At 39.7% G+C, this 27,512-nt stretch overlaps 1 protein-coding gene and 1 long non-coding RNA gene across 2 annotated transcripts; one reads left to right on the top strand and one right to left on the bottom strand.

Annotated features, from left to right (window-relative positions):
• The first annotated feature begins 1 nt into the window (after position 1).
• APPL1 (adaptor protein, phosphotyrosine interacting with PH domain and leucine zipper 1) lies at positions 2-27,248 on the top strand. Its single transcript, XM_083421196.1, has 22 exons — positions 2-142; positions 6,577-6,675; positions 7,536-7,595; positions 8,223-8,294; positions 10,045-10,132; positions 10,565-10,606; positions 11,199-11,257; positions 13,096-13,242; positions 13,844-13,926; positions 14,029-14,187; positions 15,351-15,539; positions 16,418-16,460; positions 17,085-17,141; positions 18,683-18,774; positions 20,022-20,204; positions 21,942-21,991; positions 22,816-22,990; positions 23,092-23,128; positions 23,471-23,617; positions 23,760-23,810; positions 25,726-25,815; positions 26,414-27,248. Exons 1-22 carry the CDS (start codon positions 89-91, stop codon positions 26,561-26,563), a joined length of 2,127 nt encoding a protein of 708 aa, XP_083277322.1. The 5' UTR covers positions 2-88; the 3' UTR covers positions 26,564-27,248.
• On the bottom strand, positions 21,899-26,139 carry LOC310668689. The gene is made up of 2 exons (XR_014506797.1): positions 25,873-26,139; positions 21,899-25,839 (listed from the first exon to the last, which is right to left on the bottom strand). It is a non-coding gene; the product is annotated as an uncharacterized lncRNA (long non-coding RNA).
• Positions 27,249-27,512: the final 264 nt, after the last annotated feature.

The raw sequence follows: 27,512 nt of genomic DNA, 5'->3' as shown, positions 1-27,512 counted from the left end.
CGAGAGCGCGAGGGTGGAGACCCGTCAGCTGGGTGCGGCGTGAGGGGGCAGCTGGGCCGGTCCGGCCTGTGGAGATCCGTCCGCCGACATGCCTGGGATAGACAAGCTGCCCATCGAGGAGACGCTGGAGGACAGCCCCCAGGTAAGGAGGGGAAGCGGCGGGAGAGACAGCGAGCTGAGGGCCCTCGGCGCCGCGAGGCGGGCGGGCTGGTGGTGGGCTGCGGAGCCCCATCCCTCGCTGCCACCATCCCGGAATAGTAACACTTCGCTCCCTCCCTCCTTCCTTCCTCTCTTATCTGCCCCCCGCGCCATCGCCGACCGCCGCCTCACGAGCGACTCCATAGCTACAAGGAGCCTGTGCAAAAACTGTCCCGCCGCGGTCTGGTCTTTCCGCTTCGCCCTCTGTAGCATCTTCTCCAAGTGACACGGAGGGTTTGCTGCACCTCGCATGCAGAAGTGCTTCTGCTAAATCTGTGGGGAAATGGTCTTCTGCGTGGGCTCAGCGTTTAGACTTGTTTGGGGACGGCCCCCTGCCCTTTTCCAAGTCGCCACGGGGCGCTTAAATGGAGTCCCAGGAAGCACAATCACGCGACTGTCTTAGGCACAAAAATAATCAAACCCAAAAGGCCTTCCCCACTCCTTTTTTTTTTTTTAAGTCCTTGGCTAGTGTACAGAAAGCACTGTCTCCTTTCCCCATGTTTGGGCTGTTGGGGGTTAAATGGGGATGTTGCTTCTGTCGAGTATAAAATCTGGAGGGTATGTACAGGGTGGGACATAAGAGCTCTTTCAGCGTTATCGTGATTTTTATACAGTATTGTATTCCCCCACCCCACTGAAGGTCTTTTTCTCAGGTCCCACAGAGTCAAGGGAGACAGTCTAGTAAGGGCAGTTGAGCCCAGTGAAATCTGTTCCTGCCTTAAATTGCTGTGCAATTATTGAAATTGCTGCCTCAGTTTCCTCACTACACCCTTACTCCTACATTTGGTGGATTTGTTTATCAGTGGCTTTAAAACTGTTGCCTTACATGTAGTGTTAGCTCAATTGCCTTGTAGGGACACCTGTTCAAAGATTACGTTTAATAATGTACCATTGCCTTATGCACATTTACTTTGAATTTTGTTTTCTTGTAAGTGTGATTGTTTTCAGGTACAGTTACCTTGCAGTCCACTCCTATACACAATTAAACATTCATTTTTAAAAACTGAAATATAACAAAATTCTTGTGAACCACATACTGTCTCAAGAAAACTTGACAGATGCTTGCCTGTTGATTCTCAAAAAAGCAAAGACATGTAACAATATACAGTAATGCTTTGAAAACCTTGTTTCAACCACTGAGTTGGTATGTGACCAGATTGGAAAGAGATGATGGTGATTAGCATCTTCTGTTTCTTTTGAATAATTGGCTTCATTATCTCATATGTTGCTGTGTAAGAGATGTTTTACACTTCCTGTGATCTCATCTAAACAAGCTTTCAGAGTAGTGCTTTGCAGTCTCCTGTTTATGGAGCTGGCCACAGCAATAACATTAATGTGCAAATGTTGTACGATAGATGCAACTTTGTTAGATTGAGTTTTTATACTAAGTAAGAGATGGACTACATATAAAATATGGAATTGATCTAGACCTAGTCTAGATATTCATTAAATCTAGAACATACTTCTACCTCATCTACCTTATCTTAAAGACTATCTCATTCCAAAAAGACGAGCAGGCCTCGTCATATTTAGTTAAGGGTTAGTCAACATAATGCACTCCAGATATTGTTGCACTATGTCTCCCACCATCGCTTGCTGGTGATGATGGGAGTTCTAACCCAACAATATCTGGAGGGCACAGTGTTTGCTACCCTGCTTTAGTTCATCATGCATCAATAAGATGGATGGTGATTTTCCCCTAAAGATGTAAATGGGCAAGAATTAAAGTATAAAATGTTTCAAAAAAGGATTCTCTAGAGACCAGAGGCATTCAAGTTGCTGCTAGCTTGATTAACAAACAACAATCAGACCTTGAAGCACAACAGATTTTAGGGGTACGATGCATAATTTCCTATATCTTAATGAAGTTGTTTTCAAACTGTGTTCTGGGGTTCCTCAAAAACTTAAGGATGCTTCATTCAGAAAATCAGCAATGTGGGCAAGTGCGCTCATTACTAGCAGTCTCCTTATAAAGCTACCCCCTGGGGCCCATTTGAGAACTAAAAATTACTGAGGTCCACCAATCACAAAATTGTGCTGCAGGGGTTGGATAGATGCAGAAATTAGCACCATCTGCTGAGAATTACCAACATCCAAAAATCATTGTGCTTGTGGAATGACTTCATTGAGTGCAATGAACTTCTCCAAACTGGTCTGGAGGATTGGAGGAAGCCCCAAAGCAAATTTAGGGGTCCCTCCTCCTCTGAATGAGGGAGCTGCTGCTGCTAGCATCTAGCCAACCAAAAGTCTACTGTACAATCGGGGTGAGTTATAGCATTGAGGCAGGACCAGAAAGTGGGCTGCAGGCCACTGTCGGTCCTTGAACCAGTTTGAGGAATGCTGCTTTACAACTCTCAGCTACAGTTTGACATATTCTAGGAATCTAGAATGTATTCTCAGTGTGGTGATATAGACCTGGACAGCGTTACTCTTGAATCAACTGTGCATGCTACTGATGCTTCAATACCCTCTGCAATGTACAAGAATTCCTTTACAGACGTTCCTCATCAAACTAGCATAAACAGGTTTCCCTGAAAGTGGTAAGCTTTGGCATAACTCAAAGATCCGTCATGCAAGCAGACAAAAACATTCAGCAAAGTTCTCAAGCTTGAGCATTCAACTGATAAAGTGTAAGCATAGGATTGTACTATTGGCATCACAGGAATCTGTACCCATACAGGGTCATTTATCACAACCTCATTTTCTTATTCTAAATTCTTGTATCTGCAAAGTGTGAAGTTTCATTCCCTTGCTTTGCATAGCATAAGGACTCTTTCTACAGAAAAAATAATTTCTCTTCCAGAGTCCAAAGGGGCCTTTGAGAGCATATCCATTAGTACACACCCCTATATAAGACAACTGAAGTTTGTTACACGTACACTTTAACTTCACACTGTCTCATTTAACCAGCAATGGAAGCTCTGTTGAATTGCAGAACTGGATCAACTCTGATTTTGTCATGATGACAAATTGAAAGATTGGAGGCAACGCACACTGAACAAACTGTAGCTTACTTAAATTCACTGATTAAGCAAAATTTGACTCATAGCGTTCCTGACTCTTATCCACAGTGCTACACCAGTCTAGAACATTAATAAGTTTTTACACACATTATATTTTATCAGAAGCTACTATTTTAATAGGTTTACTTCCTTTTGGAGAAGAAAATATACATTCTATTAAAAATTCATTTTGACTCAACTTTTGAAGGCATGTGATTGCACATAAATTATAAAATGAATAGATAAGGCTATAATCCCAATATCTGTCAAAATTATTTTCCACTGAGCTCATTTCTTGATGAACATGCATAAGATAAGGATGGAGAGATCATTTAACATGACAGTACTACAGTAATAATAATAATAATATAAATAAATAAATAAATTTATACCCCACCCATCTGGCTGGGTTTCCCTAGCCACTATGGTTGGCTTCCAACAAAGATTACAAAATACAATAGTCCTTCAGATAGTAAAAGCTTCCCTAAGCAGGGCTGCCTTCAGATGTCTCCTAAAAGTCTGGTGGTAGTTTTTTCCCCTCTTTGACATCTGGTGGGAGGGTGTTCCACAGGGCGGGCGCCACTACTGAGAAGGCCCTCTGCCTGGTTCCCTGTAACTTCGCTTCTCCCAGTGAGGGAACCGCCAGAAGGCCCTTGGTGCTGGACCTCAGTGTCTGGGCAGAACAATGGGGGTGGAGACGCTCCTTCAGGTATAGTATTGTTACCATGTTAGGACAAAAACCACTGTACTAAGAGCCAGTGTGGTGTAGTGGTTAAGAGCGGTAGTCTCACAATCTGGGGAACCGGGTTCGCGTCTCCGCTCCTCCACATGCAGCTGCTGGGTGACCTTGGGCCAGTCACACTTCTTTGAAGTCTCTCAGCCCCACTCACCTCACAGAGTGTTTGTTGTGGGGGAGGAAGGGAAAGGAGAATGTTAGCCGCTTTGAGACTCCTTAAAGGGAGTGAAAGGCGGGATATCAAATCCAAACTCTTCTTCTTCTTCTACTACTCAAATAGCAGCATAAAGGCTGTTCTACTACTCCAGAGGTGCAGTATTTAAACAGTTCCACAAATAAAAACATAAATATTTAAAATGGTGTTTGCTCAATCAAGTAAAAATTCATATAGCTGAATAATAAAAGATGAGCTAAAAATGTAGTGTCCTTTCTGGCACCAAAAGAACAGCAAGTTTGATGTTAGGCAAGTGTCCATGGTAAGCTGATTAGTAGTTTACAAGCACACCTAGGTAGTGTTTGTCATTCCAATTTAAATCCCAAAGTAAATAGAGCTCGGGTGGTGGCTCCAGTTTTAATGTCTTCACTTCTAAATAGCTCATCGTCAGCAATACAAAAAGTAGGGCATACATTATAGGTGTTGGCATTTGAAATGGATTTCATGCCTTCTTTGGAATCCATAATGATCTATGATAGGCATAAGAAAATAGCAGGCCAGTGGGGGAGAACTTGTGGCCCTCTAGATGTTGCTGGACTACAGCTATCATTCCTGACCATGGACATAGCCAAGGGGGAGCAGTGGGTCATCTGCCCCCCCAGAGCAAGTAAATCAATACAAATACTTAACTAACTAAGGTTCTGCCCCCACTAATATGAAGCCTGCCCACCAAAATAAATTGTGGCTACATCCATGTCCCTGATCATTGTTCATGTTGGCTTGAGCTGATGAGTCCAACAACATGGAGGACTGTAGCTTCCCTATTCCTGCTCCATCCCTCCCTTTTTCAAACAGCTGCTCAATGATCTGTGGTCACTGAGTATGCACGGTTGTTAATAGGTCTGCACCATAGGGTTTAAAGTTTTTTTGTACTTCTGCAAACATAAAGGTTAAATAGCTGTTTTGGCTATTTAAGGGTCAGCGCTTGACTATGATCACATTCATGTACTTGAGGCACATGCCTTCCCCCAATGAATCTTGGGAACTGTAGTTTACCCTAAGAGCTACAATTCCCCGCACCCTCAACAAATTATAGTTCCCACAGTTGTTTGGGGGAAGAAGCTCTGTGTTTTAAATGTAAAATGTGGATGTGACCTTTGAGTTTGTTAATAGTATATAGGATATAGAATAAATGATTTTATCCCCCCCCCCCAAAAAAGAAGTAAATACAGAAGTTTATGCTCTTTGAAACTTGAGATTTATGGGACATCTTAAATTGAACCAGAAGCTGTAAAGTTAGTCTTTCCCTCTCTCCCCCTCTGTGTTTGTTTGTGTGTGTATTACATAGACCAGAAGCTATATATTCCAGTACAGTGGTACCTCTAGTTACGAACTTAATTCGTTCTGGAGGTCCATTCTTAACCTGAAACTGTTCTTAGAGGCGTGCTTTCACTAATGGGGCCTCTTGCTGCTGCTGCGCCGCCAGCACACGATTTCCGTTCTCATCCTGGGGCAAAGTTCTCAACTTGAGGTAACTCTTCCAGGTTAGCGGAGTTTGGAACCTGAAGCGTTTGTAACCTGAGGCGTTTGTACTTGGTCTTCATTAGCAGCTAGGTGGATGGAAAGCTCACAAGGAGGACATGCTGGAAATGGCTGTGCCCATTGTTTGTCATCAGGTTCCCCTAACTGGAAGCATAAGCTGTCTTCAAAGACACGAGTTCAAGTTCTTGTTATTACAGCATGTAGCCATCGATGAACCTATTATCCATAATTCTAGATTCAGGTAGGTAGCCGTGTTGGTCTGACACAGTCAAAATATATATAAAAAGTTTGTCCAGTAACACCTTAAAGGTAAAGGTACCCCTGCCCGTACGGGCCAGTCGTGTCCGACTCTAGGGTTGTGTGCTCATCTCACTTAAGAGGCTGGGAGCTAGCGCTGTCCGAAGACACTTCCGGGTCACGTGGCCAGCGTGACGAAGCTGCAGCTGGCGAGCCAGCACCAGCGCAGCACACAGAAATGCCGTTTATACCTTCCCGCTATAAAGCGGTACCCATTTATCTACTTGCACTTAGGGGTGCTTTCGAACTGCTAGGTGGGCAGGAGCTGGGACCGAACGACAGGAGCACACCCCGCCGCGGGGATTCGAACCGCCGACCTTACGATCGGCAAGTCCTAGGTGCTGAGGTTTTACCCACAGTGCCACCCGCGTCCCTTAGTAGCACCTTAGAGACCAACTAAATTTGTTCTTGGTATAAGCTTTCGTGTTCATGCACACTTCTTCAGATAGTGTATCTGTATCTAAAGAAGTGTATCTGAAGAAGTGTGGTAGTGTCTTAGGAGGTGCTTTCTGCTTCATGACTGCTAGACGCATGTCAAATGCCTAGTAGCAATACATTTCATTCCAATATGTTTTGAGTCCCTGGAAACTAAAATCTAGCTACTACACTATAATTGTAATGTTATGAATGTACATTGTTATTTTTAGACACGTTCCTTGCTGGGTGTATTTGAAGAAGATGCTGCAGCCATTTCCCGATACATTAGCCAGCTATATCAAGCCATGCACCGAATTTATGATGCACAGGTAGGGTGATTATTGCAGAATGCATATGTTAGCTACTCTTGAGTTAGCTCTCCAAAATAGTGTCTTTTATGTTTTCTATATTCTATATGTGTCTTTGGTTCTTTTCTTTTTTTCTATTCTTTCCCTTTCTGTCCATTACTTCACACTCCACATTCCATGTGAATATGTGTCTTTTCCTTGGTTTTTATTTGCTTATTTTTTCAGCTGCTGTTCTCCTCCTGGTTAACTTGTTCACCTGCTCTGGAGCACTATCCAGCTGCTCCTTTCAGAGTTCTGAGGCTGCTCCCAAAGCTATGATAACTGCCTTCCTGAACTCTACTCTCCCTCTTCCCTCTCTCCCCACCACCACAGCACCTATGAGCTCATGCATGCACACCTAATTATTACTATTTAACTGCCCCCTTTGTGGGTGTAGTTTTAAATATATGTATACTTCGACATACCTTGTCGTTCCCCCAGGGATGCAGCAAGCTTCCTTCTCCTTTGTTGGGTTTTCTTCCAAACAGATTGGCAGGGGACTAATCTTGCTGTTAGAGAGAATGATGCTGCCTTTTGTTTTGAATGATGGTCCCTTTTACATTGACTTAACAGCAATCTAAGTGTGATCATGTATTGTTGGTTTAACTTAGAAATGCCTGGTATCTGCAGCTTCTGGTTCAAAAGTGTGAAATTTATGATATGACAAAAAAGATCTTTTTTTTTACTTAATAGCTAAGCACCACCCTACCATGGTTAAATAATCCATAATGATGCACCCAGAGTGGCTCTTTGCAGTTGTGTGGTGTTTTTATGAAATCTACAGTATATTTTCATTATCAGTGCAAAGTAGGAAATATTTATTGTCTTTTTTTCTTAACCAGAATGAATTAAGTGCAGCAACACATTTGACTTCAAAGCTTCTAAAGGAATATGAGAAACAGGTATGAATGAACATATTTGGGTTATGTTCTTAGAACTCTACAATTTTATGTTACAATCTGAAGATTGCTAGCCTCTTATACTGGGTCAGCTTATGTTCATTTAATGCAGGGCGGGCGGGGAATTGGTGTTCCTTGGTTGTTGTTGGACTCCCACCTTCCATCAGCCCCAGCCAGTCTGGCCAGTGAAAATCAGAACTGTAGTTCAGCAACACACATTCACTACCTCAGCTTTAAAAGTAGCCAGTCATGTGGGAATTAAGGAGGTGAAGTGTTTCCTGTTTCTTTATTTCTGTGCCAGGCAGGGAAAGCTCCATTTGCTTAATTTCTTCATGTCATGCTTACTGTTAAAAACACAGAACCTGACTAGTAAAGAAACAGCATCCAAGTTAAAACCACCACGAATAAGCAGATTTAACATATCAGTTTTAGAACAACATGGGCATTCTACTAACATCAGCTAACTTGTCTTTTTGTCAGGTATGTTCATTCAAAAAAGTTCCATAAATACATTTTTTTCTTGGCCTATAATCATATTTTACTAAAGCTTTGGAGTGTTGTTCTAAATCTTTATAAGAAAAGTAAACGGAGGTTAACTTCTGAGTAAAATATATGTTTTTGTTTTGGTAGCGCTTTCCCTTGGGAGGTGATGATGAAGTTATGAATTCTACTTTGCAGCAATTTGCAAAAGTGATAGATGAGGTAAGTTTGTATGTGTGCTGCTGTTCTTTTTTAGACTCACATTTGTGTATTTACAAATCATAGTGATGGTTTGCAATAGTCCAATTCTTTCAATGAAGAGTCTCAGTAGAATGATTTAAATTAGGAAGGGCCTGTTGTGCTTCTAAAGCAACAGAGCATGTGTGTTTTCTGCATTTCTTTAAGTTCATTTAAGAGTAACGTCCTACTTGTTATTCATGGTTAGTGCTGTAATTGTACCAGAGGGCCTTGTTTAGGATTGGTACCCCATTGTGCTAAAAGGCGTAGTTCCTGATAAATTGAAAGAAGTCAAGTTTAATAGTTATGTTCTTTTGGTGACAGCATTTCATGGCTGAAGAAATTGGTGTTTAACTGTTGAAGAGACAGGCGACTGTTAGAGAAAGCTTTTAGCCTATGTTAAATGTTACTTTAATCTCCAGAATGTAATTGTCAATGAGGTAAAGGTAAAGGGACCCCTGACCATTAGGTCCAGTTGCGGATGACTCTGGGGTTGTGGCGCTCATCTTGCTTTACTGGCAGAGGGAGCCGGCGTACAGCTTCCAGGTCATGTGGCTAGCATGACTAAGCCGCTTCTGGCGAACCAGAGCAGCGCACGGAAACGCTGTTTACCTTCCCGCCAGTGCAGTACATATTTATCTACTTGCACTTTGACGTGCTTTCAAACTGCTAGGTTGACAGGAGCCGGGACCGAACAATGGGAGCTCACCCCGTCGCGGGGATTCGAACCGCTGACCTTCGGATCGGCAAGCCTCCTTGTGCTTTATATCTCCCTATACTATAGTTTTGTAGGTGTGATGATATAGTTTGCATGGCCACCCACAGGCGGCCATGCCAACTTCAGTGCAACAAGAGAGCAGCAGGCAAACAAATGAGCAAGTGTGGGCGGAGAGCCAGCCTAGGCCAGCTGCTGAGGAAGAAGAGATGCTTAATATGTTGGGGGGGGGGAGGGAGCACTTCAGGGATAAATTTTCCAAACCACTATTTGAAGCACGTCTCACCGTTCTTTAAGTGCTGCTCCAGGAATGTGAGGATGCTTCATATAGTGCTTCAGCAAATCACTCTTTCATGCACCCTATCTCCATTAAACACATAACAACCTGTGAGGGAAGAGCTGTTTGAGCAAGATGTGAAAGAAGCAGGCTGGGATTTGGTGTGGGATGAGTGGAGGAGGTGGGGAGTTTGGTCAGGTGTTGGGGAAGGGAGATTGGCCAGGTGTGAGAGATTGGTGGGGTTGGGGAGGGGGAAATAATTAGATCCTTGATTGCTGTACAAAATTCATAAGGCAGTCCCTGTCCAAAGACCCTGCTACCTAACTTACACAAATACCATGAATAAACACTTTGAAGTTTTTACAATCAATTTACAACCAAATTTTAGGAAACAAATAAATAAACTAAAACCTGTTGAAGGTCGAAAGAATAGGACAGACTTTATGAAGGAAATGAGTTGTAAGGACCACCCTGTGCATATCTGTTCAGAGAGTTCAGTGACACTTGCTTCCAGATAAGGGTGTGCAAACTGGGGTGGCTGTAGGTAACTTTAATTGGCATTACTAGAATGTCGAAGTGCTTAATTTTGGCTGGATTGTGCCCCCTTTGCTGTTTTTAATGAAGACTTGTAAGTTACTTTAGTTGAAACTTGATGTTTGCATTAGTTGAAGTATTTGTGAAACAGGAGAAATCTCTATCTGCAGATAAAATTGTGTACCTTTGTGGTTTTTCCCTCTCCTTAGCTCAGTTCTTGTCATGCAGTACTATCAACTCAATTAGCTGATGCCATGATGTTTCCCATTACCCAGTTCAAGGAAAGAGATCTAAAAGGTATGGTAGTTACTGTCACAAATGATGTAGAGAAGTTGATCATGCTTCAGTTCACATAATTTGAATTTATAACATACTCTGGTTTCAGTAAACAGAACTCCAGTATTATATTTTAGATACTTTGAAAATTACTATTCATTGCAGTTTTTTGGTCTTCAGAGTCACTTTTGAGTGGAAAAGTAGGCTAATTGAAAAAAGAAAATAGGCAGTAGTCAATGCCTATTAGACATTTAGAAATATAAGGCTGAACCCTTATGCACATTTACTTGGATCTTTTTTCAGAAATAGAGTTGCAAAATTGGTTTTCTGTACTGAATGTTCAGTTGTCCAATTATAAAACCCTAAATCAAGCCTTTTTCTATATTTTATAGTACAATTAGCAAAACTGCTTTGATATTATGTGCTTCCTTAAATAAAATGCATTCATTTCAGAGATTCTGACTTTGAAAGAAGTTTTTCAGATCTCAAGCAATGGTAAGTATACCTTAAATGTTAATTCTCTGGCACTTCTTTAATGTTATGACGTATGGCTGAACTCTTGAAAATAGTGAGGCTTTACAGATGTTGTGCAGAGCTTTGAGAGAAGTGAAGCATTAACATAGTCTCCATTTCTAGCTTCAGTGGTGTTGTTGTTGTTTTTTTGCTAATTTGTTGGCTGAAGTAGGTATCCTTTAATTTGAAAGTTTGAAGACATAGTTATTTTAAACACAGTGGATGGGAGGAAACTCTTTACAGGTTGGTAAGCCCTTGGCATTCAATTTGCTAGCAAACTCTTACCATAATAATATCTCAAAAACTATTAAAATACTTCCGGAATAACTAAACGCATGGGGGGAAATCTTAGTAGCTATTGTGTATTAAAATATCCTACTATGGCATTTCATAATTTAAACAATTCTGTTGTGGGTAGTGAACCATAGCTTCTGTGAAGAGAAGCTTATTTTATCCTTAAATTAAGCACTTACAGTGTTATAGAATTGTAGAGTTGGAAGGGACCCTAAGGGTCCCTTAAACTTAAATTGTTTTGTAGCTGCTACTCAAATGCAGTGTAAACTTCATTTTGCAGATCATGATACTGCCATCACCAGATATAGTCGACTGTCAAAAAAAAGAGAAAATGAGAAGGTTTGAGAAATTTTCAATACAGCACTTACATTTCATGTTATAGAATGGCTACAAAATCTGGTAATTCTTAAATGATGCACATGTTTAATTATATTAACTGTTACACACCTCCAGCAGTTCAGACAGTCTTGCATAGAAAATATATATTGTTCCATTGTAAATGTGTCATGTGGAATTTTTCTTTGAAAATACGTATTTCACTACAGCAGAATGGGGAGAAGGCATTAGTTCTTTTTTAAAAACATGAGGTGTTTATATTTTAAATCTCCAGAGCTTAATGCCTGTTAACTACAACCTGGTCATGAATAAGGAGGCTGCTTTGCTGTGGCAGAGATCTGGTTGGGTGGACCAACTCCAAATTACCCTCTCCTGGGTAATTTGGAGCAGCACCAGCATAGATTGAAAGGTAGAGAAAGGGGGTGTTGCATCTATCAAAATGCCATCTCTTTTACAGGAAGCTAGTGTGCTTGAGTGCTGAATTTGAGGATTGGAATTTAGTGCTGGACCAAAGAGACAAAATAGGCATCCTCTAGGTATGCCACCCACCCTACTATCCAATAGTTTCCTGTCAAAGCTGGCTGAGGTGGTCTCAAAGGTGGTGTTGGAGAATCCACAGACAGTCGTACTGAGGACTTCAGCATCCACACTGAGGTTGTCTTCTTAGGTCCAGCTCAGGAATTCATGGCCTCCATGACAACCATGGGGCTATGTCATAAGAGCAGCCTGCTGGATCAGGCCAGTGGTCCAGCTAGTCCAGCATCCTGTTCAGGGAAGCTTTTAATGTTTGATGGGTTACTGTATTTTAGTATTTTGTTGGAAGCCGCCCAGAGTGGCTGAGGAAGCCCAGCCAAATGGGCGGGGTATTATTATATTCATACAGTGGCCCAATTGCTGGTGATCGTTGATCTGGGCTTTGCCACACAGTGGACCTATCTGGCTCTGTGATTGGGGTGGTTGTCCTTAATACTTTCTCATGGATGGTCTGTTTCCTAGTATAGTTTTACTTGACACCGAATTCCCCTCCATAGGTATGAGGGGACTGATTAGTATGATCTACCCCTAGAGGCTTATGAAATCTCATGAGTTCCTGAATTTGCTGGGGGATTTTCTGTTTAACACGTCTGATGCTCCTGCTGAGGCCCTGGTCTTGCTCTGGAATGGTGAGGTGGAGAGGAGAGGCAGTTGGCAGGATTGCTCTTAAACACCTCACACTCCAGAGCCTAAATTGTGCCTTGGTTTTCTACTGAGCTTTTGATGTTGAAATAGATCAGAAGAGAGCTGGTGCATATGTTCTGTAGTGCAGCCTATCTAACACTATACGCTGCCAGGCCTAGTTTAAGGTGCTGATGTTAACATACAAAGCTCTGCACAACTTGGCTCCTACGTACTTGATGCAACATCTTTACCCATATCAGTCAGCCTGGGCTCTGAAATTGGCTGAAGGAGCCCTTCTTGTCTCATTGGCAAGTGTTGCTTGCTGTATGTGGAGGTTACACTGGGCCTTCCTGGTGGTTGTTCCTGACTCTGGGGACTAGTTCTCCCTTGAGGCACAGGCGGCCACATCCTTGATGGGCTACTTAGAACATTCTTGTTCTCCAAGGTTTTGGAAGGATTTGGTTAAGCTTGCTTTGGGATTGGCTTTATTGCTCTGATGATCTTAATTTATTATTTTAATTGTTTTATGGTTTGTGTAACTTTAGTTATATAGGACAGTGTTTGTGAACATAACATGTTAATAATAAAATAAAAAAGAGTTGTTACTTAATAAATGTCATGTAAAACAGTCATTTCATTGGCACAATACACTGCCTTGAGTCAGAAATTCTGTTTCTCCTCAGGTCAAGTATGAGGTTACAGAAGATGTATATACTTCCCGGAAGAAGCAACATCAGACCATGATGCATTATTTCTGTGCATTAAATACTCTGCAGTATAAGAAGAAAATTGCTATGTTGGAACCCTTGTTAGGATACATGCAAGCTCAGGTGAATGTCTGCGAAATGAGATGTGTACATAAAATTATTTTGGTTAAATAATAAGTGTACTTGGGATTTACGTCTAGGCGTGCTAGTGTTATAGGAGTGTTTTTGATGCTTAAAACAATTTAAAAATATTAAAACCTCAAAAATAAATATGCCAGTTGCATGAAAATTCAGTACATGAGGAAATAGGACTGCCTTGTGCTACCATTTGCATTTAGTATCGACAGAACAAGTCCTTGAGTGTGACAGGTGAGGTGTGGGGAGACTCCCAACATGCAGATAAATTGTGGAGACTGAATCTGTCTAAGCTTTTTGAGGAGATAAAGGCATATATAAGCAGAAGTTAGAAAACTGTACAGTCTGTATAGTTCTTCCTCCTTGTAATTAGTGGGGATTATTCTTTTAGTTAGGAGAAATTGTGAATACAGTCTCTTATAGGGGTTGTGTTTTTCTCAGTTTTCTCTTTACTTAATCATATAGTGTGACTGATTATCCTGCTCTGCATCTGTAGCTATATTTTTGTTTCTTTAAAAATAGAATCTTAATTTCCATTATACACACCTAAATATTAATTGTTAAATGATTTGCTTCTCCTTTCTAAAAGATAAGCTTCTTTAAGATGGGCTCAGAAAATCTTTCTGAACAACTGGAAGAATTTTTAACAAATATTGGGACAAGTGTTCAGGAGTAAGTTAACTTTTTTCTTTTAAAATGAATGGTTTAACATCTTTTTCTTTTTTAAAAAATACTTATTACAGTTAAACTAAAGCATTTGCCCAATTTGTTTAGTGTTCGTAGGGAAATGGACCATGACGTAGAGACTATGCAGCAGACTATAGGAGACTTGGAGGCAGCCAGTGACCCATTGTACCTGCCAGATCCTGATCCTACAAAATTTCCTGTCCAGCGGCACCTTACTCGGAAAGCTGGTTATCTTAATGCAAGAAAGTAAGAATCAATTTCCTCTGTCTTTGTATGAATTGCAACAGCCTAAGCTAGTTTGTAGGACCTGAATTATTGCTATGTGCATTTAAAAATAGGAGTATTTCGTATGTCTTCCAAATATTTGAAATGGTTTAAGTTTCTAATCTTTCCCCTAACACTGTGTTGAATAAACTATTTTGAAATGACATACTTACATTTCATGGCAAGTGATGTAGAAAATTTAATAGAAGAATTTGCAAAAAGAACTTTTGAAATCAAAGTATTTTTAAAGAACTATGCTAGAATGCCACCAGTAAATGCTTAGATTACAAAGTTGAAATGCAATGCGTATGCTTTTGTCTTAATGTGGTAGAGACTTTTTATGTTCTTTATTTGCAGTTTTATAAGCAGCTTCACAGCCAAAAGGTATTAAAGCAGTGTACAATAAGATAAGATACAAAAGATTACAGAATTGGAAAACTGAACACCAATAAAATCATTTATTATAATTAATTCATTAATATTCCATAACATGACTGGGCCACACTTCAGGGAAAGCATTCTTGAACAAAATATTTTAATAGTGCCCTAAATACCGAGATGCTAGGTGCTTATCTAATTTCAGGTAGCTTGTTGCAGAGGGCTGGAGCTGCAATACTAGAAGCCTGGTTTCTAGTACTTACTAAGTGCATCTCTGAAGTATGTGGCACACGCATCAGTGCCCCATTAAAGGAGTACAGTTGCTGGGCAGGGAAATATGGGGTCAGCCAGTCTCCTTGGGACCTGGTCCCAAGTTGAGAACTTTAAATGCTAAAAGCAAAACCTTGAATCAACAACCTACCTGCTGCTTACTGTATCAGCTGCAGCTTCCAGACTAAGCCCAAGGGAACCCCTACATAGAGTGTATTGCATTGTAATAATCCAGCATTGAGGCTACCAGTGCCAGAACCACAGTGGCACAGCTATATCAGTCCAGGAATGACCAAAACTGTCTTATCAACCAGAGCTGATAAAAGGCACTTGACTGATAAAATAGCTGCCATGCACACTCTTGTTAGATTGGGAAGTGATGATATGAACTTTACAGCAGGCCTTGGATTTGTGAAAGCTCTTCCGTGTGGAGATGCCTGCCTATGTTCGCCTCCAGCTAGTAAAATATTAAGTTAACCTCTTTTCTTAATTTTCAGTAAAACGGGGCTGGTGTCTTCCAGCTGGGACAGACAATTTTACTTCACTCAGGGTGGAAACCTAATGAGTCAGGCAAGAGGTGATGTAGCTGGAGGACTTGTTATGGATATAGACAACTGTTCAGTAATGGCTGTGGATTGTGAAGACCGAAGATACTGCTTTCAGATAACCTCTTTTGATGGCAAAAAGTTTGTATTTTGTTTCTTTTGTTTTAAGTAATGTAGCCGTTAGAGAGAAAATTGAAAGCACTTTGGGTTTGGGGGGGGGATTATTAAAGAGAGAATGTGTGGGTAGAAGGGAGGGAGGCTTCATTTTTTGTCCATCAGATTGGAGAAAATGGCAGGCATGTAAAACTTCTAGTAAAATCCAAATTGTTGATATTAAATCAGATCAGTTGATCAGGACTTGATATCATTCTGTGTGCTGAAATTTTAAAAAAAAATTGTAGTCCAAAAAAATGAGAGGATGTGCTGTATTCAAGCTTTACTTGGAGTAGGCTCATTAAAACAAATGTTTATATTGGGTATATTACCATTTTAGATTCTTAGTTAAAATTATTTTGGTTTATCTAGCCCTAGATTATTTTCTACTGAACTCTTCATTATCTGCTGCTTGCCTGCCTGCCGCCTCTGTTCTTTTACTGAGAGGACAGTATTGCACAACCCCAGGCAGAGCCAAATTCTTGTTATAACAGACACCTCAAGATTGCTGACTTTTACCACTCTTGTATCAGTGAGTGGCTGTCTCAGTTGCTTAGCTCATGGACGCAGCTCGATATGTGCTATTCACCCCTGGGACTTGGTAAGCCCCATGGCACATAGATAAACTTTCCAAATGTGAAAAATACACCTGGAGTGTATTTTATCTGGAGTGTTTTAGCTATAGTTTAGAAAGCAGCAAAGTGTCAATCCTATATTTAGTAAAGAAATACACTGCGTAAATAGTATCAAAATTCCTTATATTATATTATATTATATTATATTATATTATATTATATTATATTATATTATAATTTCCCTTGAGAAATATATTTAAATCTGTTCCTTTTTACTTACTTTTCTGCCAGGTCTTCAATTCTTCAGGCAGAGAGCAGAAAAGATTATGAAGAGGTAAGCTGCTGCACAAGAATGAGTGCTAAAATTACAGATTGTCTTGTGGCGCTTCAAAGACTTAAAAGATGAGCATCTGACAAAGTTGACTGTACACTGTGAAACACCACCACAGTAAAACCAATTCAGCGCACCTTATTAAAGCAGATAAAAAGATGGCATCATCAAAAGTACCCAGAGAGTCATAACTGGAATTCTCACTTCCAGAACCAACCAAATTCCAAGTAATTCAAGAAAAGCTTGCACAATGAGATTAATTCGTCACCTTATTATTAGACTTATTCTGTGTACCATTATGAACAACTGAAATGAGTATTGTCAGTAGGTCATTGTAAGGAATTCTTTGTACTTTTGACCAGGTATGAACAGCTTGCTCAATAATTTTTATTTTAAAAACAGCATTATCTGGAATCTCTATACTGTTGGTTTCCTGTGACTTTCCACTGTTGCCCCCTTGTGATCAGATGAATCACATTTTTAATCTCCCTGAAAAATTAGCTGCTTCAGAAGTTAAATATGAACATGTAGAGGAAACAAATTACATGGAGAAAATGGAGTGAAAAATGTGGAAGAAGATTTTGCACTATTGTAAACTTAGTTGCACCTATTGGCTTTCTTTTTCAGTGGATATGCACAATAAACAACATCTCCAAACAGATCTATCTAAGCGAAAACCCAGAGGTAATGTGATTTATTTCTTCTAATGTCAGAGTAAATTTTATTTATAAACATAAATGAAAAGTTAAATTTGTGTTTTAATGAAATTTCCTAATCTAGTCTGTGCTGGGAAATTAAGAGGAGTGTTTTATAAATTAGTTGTAGTGTGGAGTATGAAACTTCAGGTTTAAACCTACATTTACGATTTACTTACACTGCTTTCCTAAGCATACTATGATTTAGAGCTACTTGCTTGTTTTTGTTTTCCATTTGTTCAGCTTTTCTGTTTCAGTGTTGTAGCTGCCTCAGAGACACAACTATAGCTGTAACTTCAATTTGTCAGTTCATTCATTGTGCAAACGTAGACTCTTCTTCACCATGATTTGGAATAAAGTCTGAAGCTATAAGTAAACAAATCCTTGACATACCAAAGGCTTGCATGGCAAAAATGAGTTACTAAAATTTACCTATAGTTTTGCACTTGTGTCTTTAGTAAATGATACAAATTGTATTGTGCAGTAATTGGATGGAGAGAGGAAAGTTTCATGGAGTTTCTCCTTCTCAGCCATAATGAAGTCAAATGTAATGCTTTGTACTGGAGAGAATGAATGGAATTTGTTAGAGTACTGATAATGAGACAGCCCCAATTATTCAAGATTTTACTTGCTCCATTTTAAATATTTTATACTTTTCCAAGCCAATAAATTGGAAAAAACGAAACGCTATACAGGCTCCCCACCACCACTTACACATAGCTGACTCGTGTGTGACCATGCAGCACTGGCAAATAAATAAATAATTTAATTCAAACCTGGAAATGGTGGGAGAGAGCTGGAGAGTCTTTGTGACTTGCAAGGAGACTCTCCCCGGAGCCCAAAGAGGATGCCAGTGAGGAAGCCCCAAAGAGACTGGAGGCACAGTGGGGGCTTTGTTTAAGCTGCTCAGCCTCCCCAACTAACAGCAGATGTGTGCAGTAGTGCAGCAGCAGCAGCAGCCACTTTTTTGCGCATCCTCCAGGTTCCAGCCAGTCTCAGTGTTGGAAACAGTATTGTTGGTGTGGACTGGAGAAAAAGTGGCAGAGAGGGCATTTAGAGGGTGCTCTCCCCACTTAATGCAATTTTTGCTTATCCACACAGCAGCTTGGAACATAACACCTGTATAAGTAGGGAGGGGGGTGCCTGTATCTATCAGCTTCATCATCAGTATGTGATAAATACACCTCTGCTATCATTTAGATGCTTATAAATTGCATTTTCACTATAAAGATCACTCTGTATTTGGGAAAGAAATATGCAAAGCAGCTCTGAGATGTGAATTCTTTTCTTGTACAGCAAGGCTCTTTATTCTAGAAATATGCCATTTGCACCCTTATGTGTCTACTGCATTTGCCAAAATGCTTACAATGGAGCAGGGTAAAGATTTAAACATAATTATTTATAAAAATAATTTTTGAGAGGGTAAAATACAGTTGGCACACAGCTTCTATATGACTGTCAGTGAGAAGTGTATATTCAAATTTAACTGAAAGGAAACTCCTTTTTTTGTCGCCCTCCCTGCAAACATAGGAAATTGCTGCACGTGTAAATCAGTCGGCTTTAGAAGCTGTTACCCCCTCTCCTTCCTTCCAGCAGAGACATGAGAGCATGAGACCAGCTGTGTAAGTTGTAAAACAGCAGACTGTTTAAAGATTATGTTCAGTCAAACCTGGTTATTTCTCCAGGAGCCAGTGAAGTTTGGATGGTTATTTGGGGTTGTTTTAAAATATCACTGAAGGTTACTTAAAGCTTGCAATGAATTGCCATGCATTTCCTCTCAAAGTTAGCTTTGTAAAAACATTTCATTGATGGTCTCTTATTGCAGAAGTGGCTCCCATTGGTTTAGGGAGAGCTTGCTGGTAATCTAAATTCTTTGATTTGTCTGAGTATCAATTTGGATTTGTGAAGTTTGTTGGCTCTTTCTAAAACGGTCCTGTTTGGGATGTTCTTCCCCTTCTGCTTTGTATTTCTCTTTTAGCAAGTCTGGAAGTTAGGCTAAGACAGAGCGTCAAGTAATTTTCCATGCAAGCTGTATCTAACAATTTAGTCATTTCACTATTGCTTCTTTGCTCATAGGGTTTGATGCTTCCAATTGCCCTATTATGTGTTTCTGATGTATTAGTAGGTGCTATTTGGGAGAATGGTATGTGGGATAACTCTCATAATATTGAGTTCCAGCTGCAGTTAATATTTAATGTCTTTAAAAAGCAAGCTTGGGCACTAATTCTTAAGTTACAGAGATATTGCAGAGAACAATAGGAATGGGAACATTTGGAGAGAAGTATAAAGTTCCTTGTCTTTAAGCAGAGCTAATGGAAGGGAGCTGCAGTCCTGTCTTTATACTTCTCTTACACCTTGATGGAATGGATGCTGTAGGGATGTCACTTTAATAGCCTGTTTGACCTGCACATGATCTGAGGAATTATCACATTATCTTATTTAGGCCCTTGCTTATTATTCTTCATGACCATTCTGTTAAAGTGTCTGAATTGATGGTGAGGGTAACTGTTAGATAGGCTTTGAGCTGTCTTCAGACATCGTTGGACACCCAGTTCCCATCAGCCTTAGATCAGTCTTAGCCAGCATGGCCTATGGGCAGAGATGAAGGGAATTACAGTCCAGCATCTGCATTGGCAATCCTGATTTAGGGTGTTTCCGTGATCCTGAGTTTCAGGTGGTTTATTTAAAACCATTATACTGACTTGAAGTGGGATGACTGGCAGGTAGTTTCAGATTGGTAAGTGGGAAGGAAGTAAGTGATTATTGATGATGACAATGATGATGACTAGGGATTTCCTCAGAATCCACTGAAACATAAAATATTGTATAGCTTGAGACAATTCCTTCTGTTCTTACTTGTTTTTTTTAGACAGGCTCGTCCTCCCACGACTCGTACTAGCAGCACTGGGTCTTTGGGATCTGATTCAGCATCTCTATCAGCTCTTTCCTTGGACGCTCTTGTTGCACCTGACACTCCTATACAATTTGACATTATTTCTCCAGTAAGCGAAGATCAACCTGGCCAAGCAAAATCCTCAGGGCAGGCAGGCAGGTAAGATAAGAGCAACAAAAGATGTACAAGTGCCAAAACACAACTGAAGCACATGCTGCTGATTTACAATATATAATGCCTTCCACTGATGTATCTGAGCCTAGGCAGACTAATGCTCACAATTCTTTACAGTATTTGATAATTTATGTGCCACTCAAAAGTGATTTACAGAAGATAAAATACATATTACAGCAATTTAAAATGGGGAAACCAAATTGCAGACAATAAGGGAGACGTGTCCAGTGCTACTTTAATGGGATGAGGAGCATGCTGTGGGACAGCTTGCTGTCTCCCACCATGGCTGTATGCTTTCAGTCTACCATCAACTACTTTCATCAGCTTTAACTTTGTTTAGTCCTAAATAGGGCTTGCTTTTAATTAAGTTTTAAGTTTAAGGGCTTGAAGCAAATATCAAATCTTTGGTTAAGAGTGAAACCAGAATAGCATGCAGCCACTATTAAGGTGTATGCTGACATGGCCATTACCTGTTTAGAACTCTGTGAGGAATGCACGCAGGTAAGGGCAGGGGGCTGGCTTCTGAAAGTGTCTGGTTCCACAGCCTCTGGCTCAGTCCTTTAAGGGCTAGGATTGCCAGATCTGCAATGTAAGAGAAGAGCTGCAAAATCAAAATAATGCACAAATTGAAAAGCGTGTGCTTGAACCTCTATGTGCAATGTCTTAATTCTTGCAGCAGACTTCTTTCATCCTTCTGAGCAAACTTTAACCTGTTTGGTTTTTTTATAAAAAAAAAAAAAAAAAACACCCAAAAAATCATGTTTTCCTTTCCTACTGCTTGCTTGCCCCAGCACTTTGGGCATTTCCTCTTGGAAACTCAAGAGAAATGTGGTAGCCCTGCCTCCAGGTGGTGATGGCAGACTGATGACTGTCATTCTAAGCTTAAAAAGGTTAGTGAAAATTATCTAGGCTTCTAGGGTCACATCTCCTAGGAAGATAAACATAAGCTCTGAATGTATTATACAATTGGGTGGTATTCAGCTAAGTTTTAATTAGAATAGACCCACTGAAATTAATGAATATGACTAAGTTGGGCCTATTAATTTCAGTAAATTTAATCTGAGTAAAACTTAGTTCAATACCACCCACTATATTCAAAAGTATTATTAACAAAATAAGACCCAATTTTTAAGTTTTGTTAAAGTTTTTCATATGCCTGTGATACACACTAGAAGCCTAGAGAATTTTCACAAGTATAATTCTACAATTAATGATACGTCTGCTGATAGTCATGTGTAGCCCATGTTTCTTTTAACACTAAATCCAATTAATGCTTTCAGAAAGCTGTATTTTAAATGGTAGTTGTTTATAACCGAATAGTATAACAAATAAATGGGATGGTATGCATTCTTGACTGGAGAAGATGGCCTTTTGCTCTGTTTGCAACTTGCAATCTTGCATTGTATTTTTCAAGTGAAAGAAAATTAGCTAACTTATCAGACTAGAATTGAGGTACATAAAAGTTTCTCATGGGTTGCTTTTGATCTTCTAGCTAAAACATTGGGATGGTACTCCAAGCTACTGATCTTTTCACTTGATTTTTACTGAAGTGCAGCAGTTCTTCAGTAGAATAGATCTTCAAAAATTTTGTGTTGTGAAACCCATTGCTGCATGTATCATCACATGATCTTAAAATCTTGATTGTTGCTTTGTTATAATACAGAATTAGATTATTGGGATTCAGTGTGCAAGAATCACTTTATTATTATTTATTATTAACAGACGAACAAATCCATTTGGAGAATCTGGAGGAACCAAATCAGAAACAGAAGGTAGGGCAAAACTGTACTTAAATTGAATATGTATTTAATTATAATCTCTGTAGCCCCCTCCTCCTTCTTCTAAACGTGTTGATGAAAAGTGTTGGCAAACACTTTTGCAGTTGAGCCTGAACAGAATTAAACAGTTCCTAGTTGGAGTTTTAATAATTTTCATAGCTAATACCTCCTAGTAGGGAAGTGGCGTAGGCTTTGAGACTAGAAATTCCTGTCTTTCTCCCAGTGTTCCTGTCCATTTCACACTTTGTTCATCCTGAGGAGAAAATAACTGAAAACTGGCCATCCTGTTTGCTTGACAAAAGGGTGAAAGACTTTTGATGGTGAGTGATTAACTGAACCATCTCTTTGTCTGCCTCCTGTACCATTAGCTTGAAGGCATCCATTCAGGAGTTTGGATAGACTTTGCTAGCAGCTTGATTTGCAAGGTATGAAGTATTTCCTGAGATGAGGCCAGCATCAGGCTTGTACCCAAGGTCAAGCAAGGTTCAAGATGGAGAATCTCATGTCGTGTTTAACCTATGTCAATCTTGTACTTATGCCATGATCTACAGAGATAAACAATATATTAAGTTCAGATTTGCATACTCCTGTCTTCATCTCCAAAGGCAAAGAAGCACAGCTTTCATTTGACAGCGCCTTTTCTTGTCCTTAGATTGGGGAACACTTAAATTTGCTATATCCTTTTAAAGTAATTGAAATTGAATTAAATGTATGAAAATTGGGGCAGTGTATTGTTATTCTGTTAAGCCAAGGCCACCGGTTTTCTAGAAAGCCCAGACATTGTTCATATCATTTTGTTTAAAATGTGCTTGCTCCAGATTCTATCCTACATCAGTTATTTATTGTAAGATTCCTTGGATCCATGGAGGTGAAGTCGGATGAAAGTCCTGATGTTGTTTATGAAACAATGCGCCAAATACTAGCAGCTCGAGCTATACACAACATTTTCAGAATGACAGAATCACATTTGTTGGTCACATGTGATTGTTTAAAGTAAGTATTCTCATTCCAAACCAGCACATTTGTCAGTGTTTAATTACAGTTCTCTTTTTCTTTGTACCATAACTTATAGTTTCTTAAATTAACACTTTTAGGTTAATTGACCCTCAGACGCAAGTTACAAGACTCAGGGTGAGTTGCTAAAATCAAAGCAGTTATAGAAACATGCTTCATGATACATCAGTACACTCTCTGTTTTCTGTCAATTATAAGTTGCACCCAAGCTTACCTTCCATTTACTATGTGTACTTTTACCACAACTTAACAGGTTCAGGTTCCACATATTTATCATATAACATCCATTCAGTAGTGTCACATTTACACCAGCATGTGTAACTTGTAACGCTTTTAAGTTATAACAGCAGCCTCCAGATGTTGCTGAACTACAACTCCCATCTGGCCCAGCAACTAACATTAAATATGTTTATCTGGTATTCAATGAGCTTTAAAGTTCTCTCATTTTTTTCTTAACAGTTTCCGTTGCCAAATGTAGTTCTGTATGCCACACACCAGGAAAACAAACGGCTTTTTGGATTTGTGCTTCGGACTTCAGCAGGGAGAGCAGACAGTAGACCAACTTCAGTCTGCTATATATTCGAATCAAATAATGAAGGGGAAAAGGTATTTATCATGCTCCAGCTAAAGTTCTCCAATATGCTGAACTATTCTATACTTGCAGCAATGTGATTTAATTATATATTTAAAGATGGTCACAGTTGATCATGTTTACTGACTGTGTGTTCCTTTTCCCCCTCCCATTTAGATTTGTGACTCTGTGGGACTTGCAAAACAGATAGCATTTCATGCTGAATTGGTAAGACTTTCATTTGATGTAAAATATGTATGCATTCTGTTGGCACCGCAGAATTAATGAGCTGAAGGGAACTTGAAGGCAATCAGTTTAGGCATCTTCAATAACACAATATATTTTGCCTATTAACCACTTCTAGCATGTTCTGTTAACCAGTTTCTTCTTAAATGTACTATGACCAGTGCTATGGGCTTGCATTTCTTCCAGTGCTTTTTCCCCCTGGAGAAACATTTCTGTTTCATAAGTTCTTTATTAACAGTGAATGGATGCCAATTGGAAATATATTAAGCAAGCTTGGAAAGTTTTTTAGTTTTGTTTAGCCAGTGTGGTGTAGTGGTTAAGAGTGGTAGTCTCGTAATCTGGTGAACCGGGTTCGCGTCTCCGCTCCTCCACATGCAGCTGCTGGGTGACCTTGGGCCAGTCACATTTCTTTGAAGTCTCTCAGCCCCACTCACCTCACAGAGTGTTTGTCATGGGGGAGGAAGGGAAAAGAGAATGTTAGCCGCTTTGAGACTCCTTAAAGGGAGTGAAAGGCGGGATATCAAATCCAAACTCTTCTTCTTTGTTGTTGTTTAGTTGTTTAGTCGTGTCCGACAAGTAAAATAAAGATGCTGAAGTAGATCACTCCTTAGGCCATCAGAAACTTTTCTGATGCAAGCTGCAAATTATTCTATGATTTCTTTTTTAATTCCAATTTTAACTTTTTTTGAACATCCATATACTGACTTTTACAGAGATACCTGTAAGCAAACACTTTAGTAAAGCAATTCAGATCTGCATTGCATTTGGCATGAGTTGCTAGCTATAAGGAGTTGGAGAAGAAAAACCGTATTAACTTCAAAGCAAAATTAGAAGCATCCTTTGGGACTCCTCATTTAACCACCTTGAGCTAGAGAACAGGAATGTATTTACAGCAGGGGTGGCCAGCTCCCAAGAGACTGCAATCTACTTACAGAATTAAAAACTGGCAGTGATCTACCCCCATTTTGGGGGGTTTCAGGTCAAAGTTGTTGACTTTTTTTTTAGAGAGGGGAGAAAGCCACGATTTTTAGGGGTACAAGGCAAGGTTGTTGAGTTTTAGGGAGGAAGAAAGCCTCGTTTTTATGGGTTTTGGGAGAAAAAGAGGAACAGCCACTCACCAGCAGATCTGGGGGGGGGGGGGGGGACAGCCTCACTGAGTAAACTCCGTCTTCCATTCTGCAGATCGTGCAACAATGGAGGGCGGGGTGAGGGGCCGGAGCCAAATTCTATTTTACTAATGCTAAGAAAAGGGACCCAGCCATTGACCGCGATCTACCAAAACCTCCACAGTCGATCATGATTGACCTGTTCGACATCTCTGATTTACAGGAACAGAGTTCCTTAAGCCTTTAAAGGCCATTGTCTCAAATTAAGGACTAGACATGCTGCCTGAAACCACTTTTCCAGGTTTTGGGGCTTTATAAATCCCTACCCATTGCCCTTCTTTTGAGAACATGCTTCATGACTATCTGCCACTAAAGTATTATTAACTCATGGCATGTGGTCACTATGAAATCATGCTGAGTTTTAGTTTAAAAAAGCAACAAAAAACTTGCAGCATTGCAAAGTAGACAGGAAATTCCTTTTCAAACTAGTATTTGTTAGTGTTGCCAACAGTGTTCAGTCTAGAAATTATCTGGTCTGGTGGTTTATTGCCTTTCTGCTGTAATCTGATGGTGCAGAAGAATCATGCAGAATCATGCAGGCAGTTCCTCTATTTTGAAGAGCAGCAGCAGATATTTATTAAAAATATTTGCTACATACATCAATTCTCTGAAGTGAAACTTTCCATGGAACATACTATATAACCTACTAATGCAATTTTTCATCAAGTATTTATGATGTAGTAAATTACTTTAACAATTATTAAGGTTCTGTGCCTTTTTTAATTTTCCAGGATCGCAGAACATCAGAAAAGCAGAAAGAAATGGATAGAGTGAAAGAGAAACAACAAAAAGAACTCAGTAAACAGAAACAAATAGAAAAGGTATGTTGTTTGCCAAAATTTTACCTGGAAAAGAATTTATATGCAAGAAAATTTTACCTGGAAAAGAACTTGTATGCAAGAAAACAGATTTGTTCTAATGACTAAATTACAATGCAAATTTAGCTTTAGAATTTGCAAGAGCCTGGGCTTTTAGAGGAGATGAAAGTGCTAAGAAAGTGGATAGATTTTTCTCCCTGTTCACACTGGAGTTTGTATTCACCTAATGAAGTTAATGGCAGTACTACTTCACATAACACATAATGAAGGTTTAGTGTTCACTGTCAGAAAATACGCTGATAACCACAGACTTGGATGGCTTTAAAATATTCTTGATTCTAATATAATCACTTTGCATAATTTTATAAAACCATATTGTATCTTCCCTTACTTCCCTTGTTCACCTTTTTTCTAAAACAAAAATCTTACATTGTTGTAAACTTCCTTTGTAGGCTACCCTTTCTGCACCTTTTCCAGCTCTGTAATACCTTTTGGGGGATGTGGTGATCTACACTGGTATTCCAAGTGTTTCAACAGCATAAATCTGTATAAATGCAATTAAAATGGAAAGTCCCATTTAAAACTGAATGCTTTCTTTCAGGATTTGGAAGAGCAAAGCCGGCTAATAGCTGCTTCTAGTAGATCCAACCAGAGCACTGGGGAGGGACAATTTGTAGTCCTTAGCAGTAGTCAGTCGGAAGACAGTGATTTGGGAGAAGATGGAAAGAAGAAACGAGAATCTGAAGCATGAAGTGACTCTGGTGTGCAAGTCTTCGGACCTGTTGTCTGACATGGAAAGTCGGAGAAACAAAGGTGGTGGGTTTGCTTTATTAGATGAAACTCCATTGTGCTTTGATTTTTCTTAAACAGCCAGCTTAATGTGAATATGGACTTTCTTCCATATCATAAGGTACCAGGGTGAAACTTAGCAGAAGTATACATCGCTATATATGGATCTTTTTTTCTTCTTCACTTGCCTTGCTGTGCAGATAATTTCATGAGGAAAAAAATGGTATAAGGTAAGCAAATAGACAAAAGCTTTTGTCTTCACTTTCAACCTTCATTGGATAACCATTTAGTGTGTTGTGGCAAAAACAGAGTCCTTTGACTCTTTTAAAGACTTAACAAATTTAATATTATGAAGTGGAGTGTAGTCCTGCGAAGGGCTCTGCTATAATAAATTTGTGACTCCTTATTTTTTCAAAGCTCATTTTGATTCCCAAAGATTACTGAGAACAGAAACAGAGTGCTTGCTTGTAGTTTAAACATGTCTGAAACTGAATTGCCAGCAGAGAAAAGTTCAGGAAAACTGGTAATGCTGCAATGCTATTTTTACTTGAGAATGTACTTGGTGGTACTGCCCTTGGCTATTCTGCATTATACTTCAAAGCACTTTGGTGTGGAGGGTGTCAGAGACATTAAAGCACATATTAGAAGTTAGGCTGCAATTGCAGTATGTGTTTTGGTAATGTACGAATATGTTTTGTAACAAATACAAATAGATGAGAAGAACTATTTGTATGGAGACATTGCCAACTATTATTTCAGATAAAACTGATTCTGTGATCCATGTCCATATTTTCACAATTTCTCTAAATACCATTTAGCAAGACTTTAGCTGGCCACATGACCCAGAAGCTGTACGCCTGCTCCCTCAGCCAATAAAGCGAAATGAGCGCTGCAACCCCAGAGTCGGCCAC

This window comes from Podarcis tiliguerta (genome assembly GCF_965153285.1).
Source record: "Podarcis tiliguerta genome assembly, chromosome: 2".
In the NCBI taxonomy this organism is placed as follows: domain Eukaryota; kingdom Metazoa; phylum Chordata; class Lepidosauria; order Squamata; family Lacertidae; genus Podarcis; species Podarcis tiliguerta.
Note: the sequence above shows the minus strand (reverse complement) of the source record. Positions and strands in the feature narration are given on the sequence as shown.

What these genes read in the sequence shown, in the direction of transcription:
- APPL1 (XM_083421196.1), top strand. Translation starts at nt 89, where the DNA reads ATGCCTGGGATAGACAAGCTGCCCATCGAGGAGACGCTGGAGGACAGC. An exon ending in ATTGGGACAAGTGTTCAGGA is followed by an intron (nt 13,927 to 14,028) that starts GTAAGTTAACTT and finishes CAATTTGTTTAG; the next exon opens with TGTTCGTAGGGAAATGGACC. An exon ending in GGTTATCTTAATGCAAGAAA is followed by an intron (nt 14,188 to 15,350) that starts GTAAGAATCAAT and finishes CTTAATTTTCAG; the next exon opens with TAAAACGGGGCTGGTGTCTT.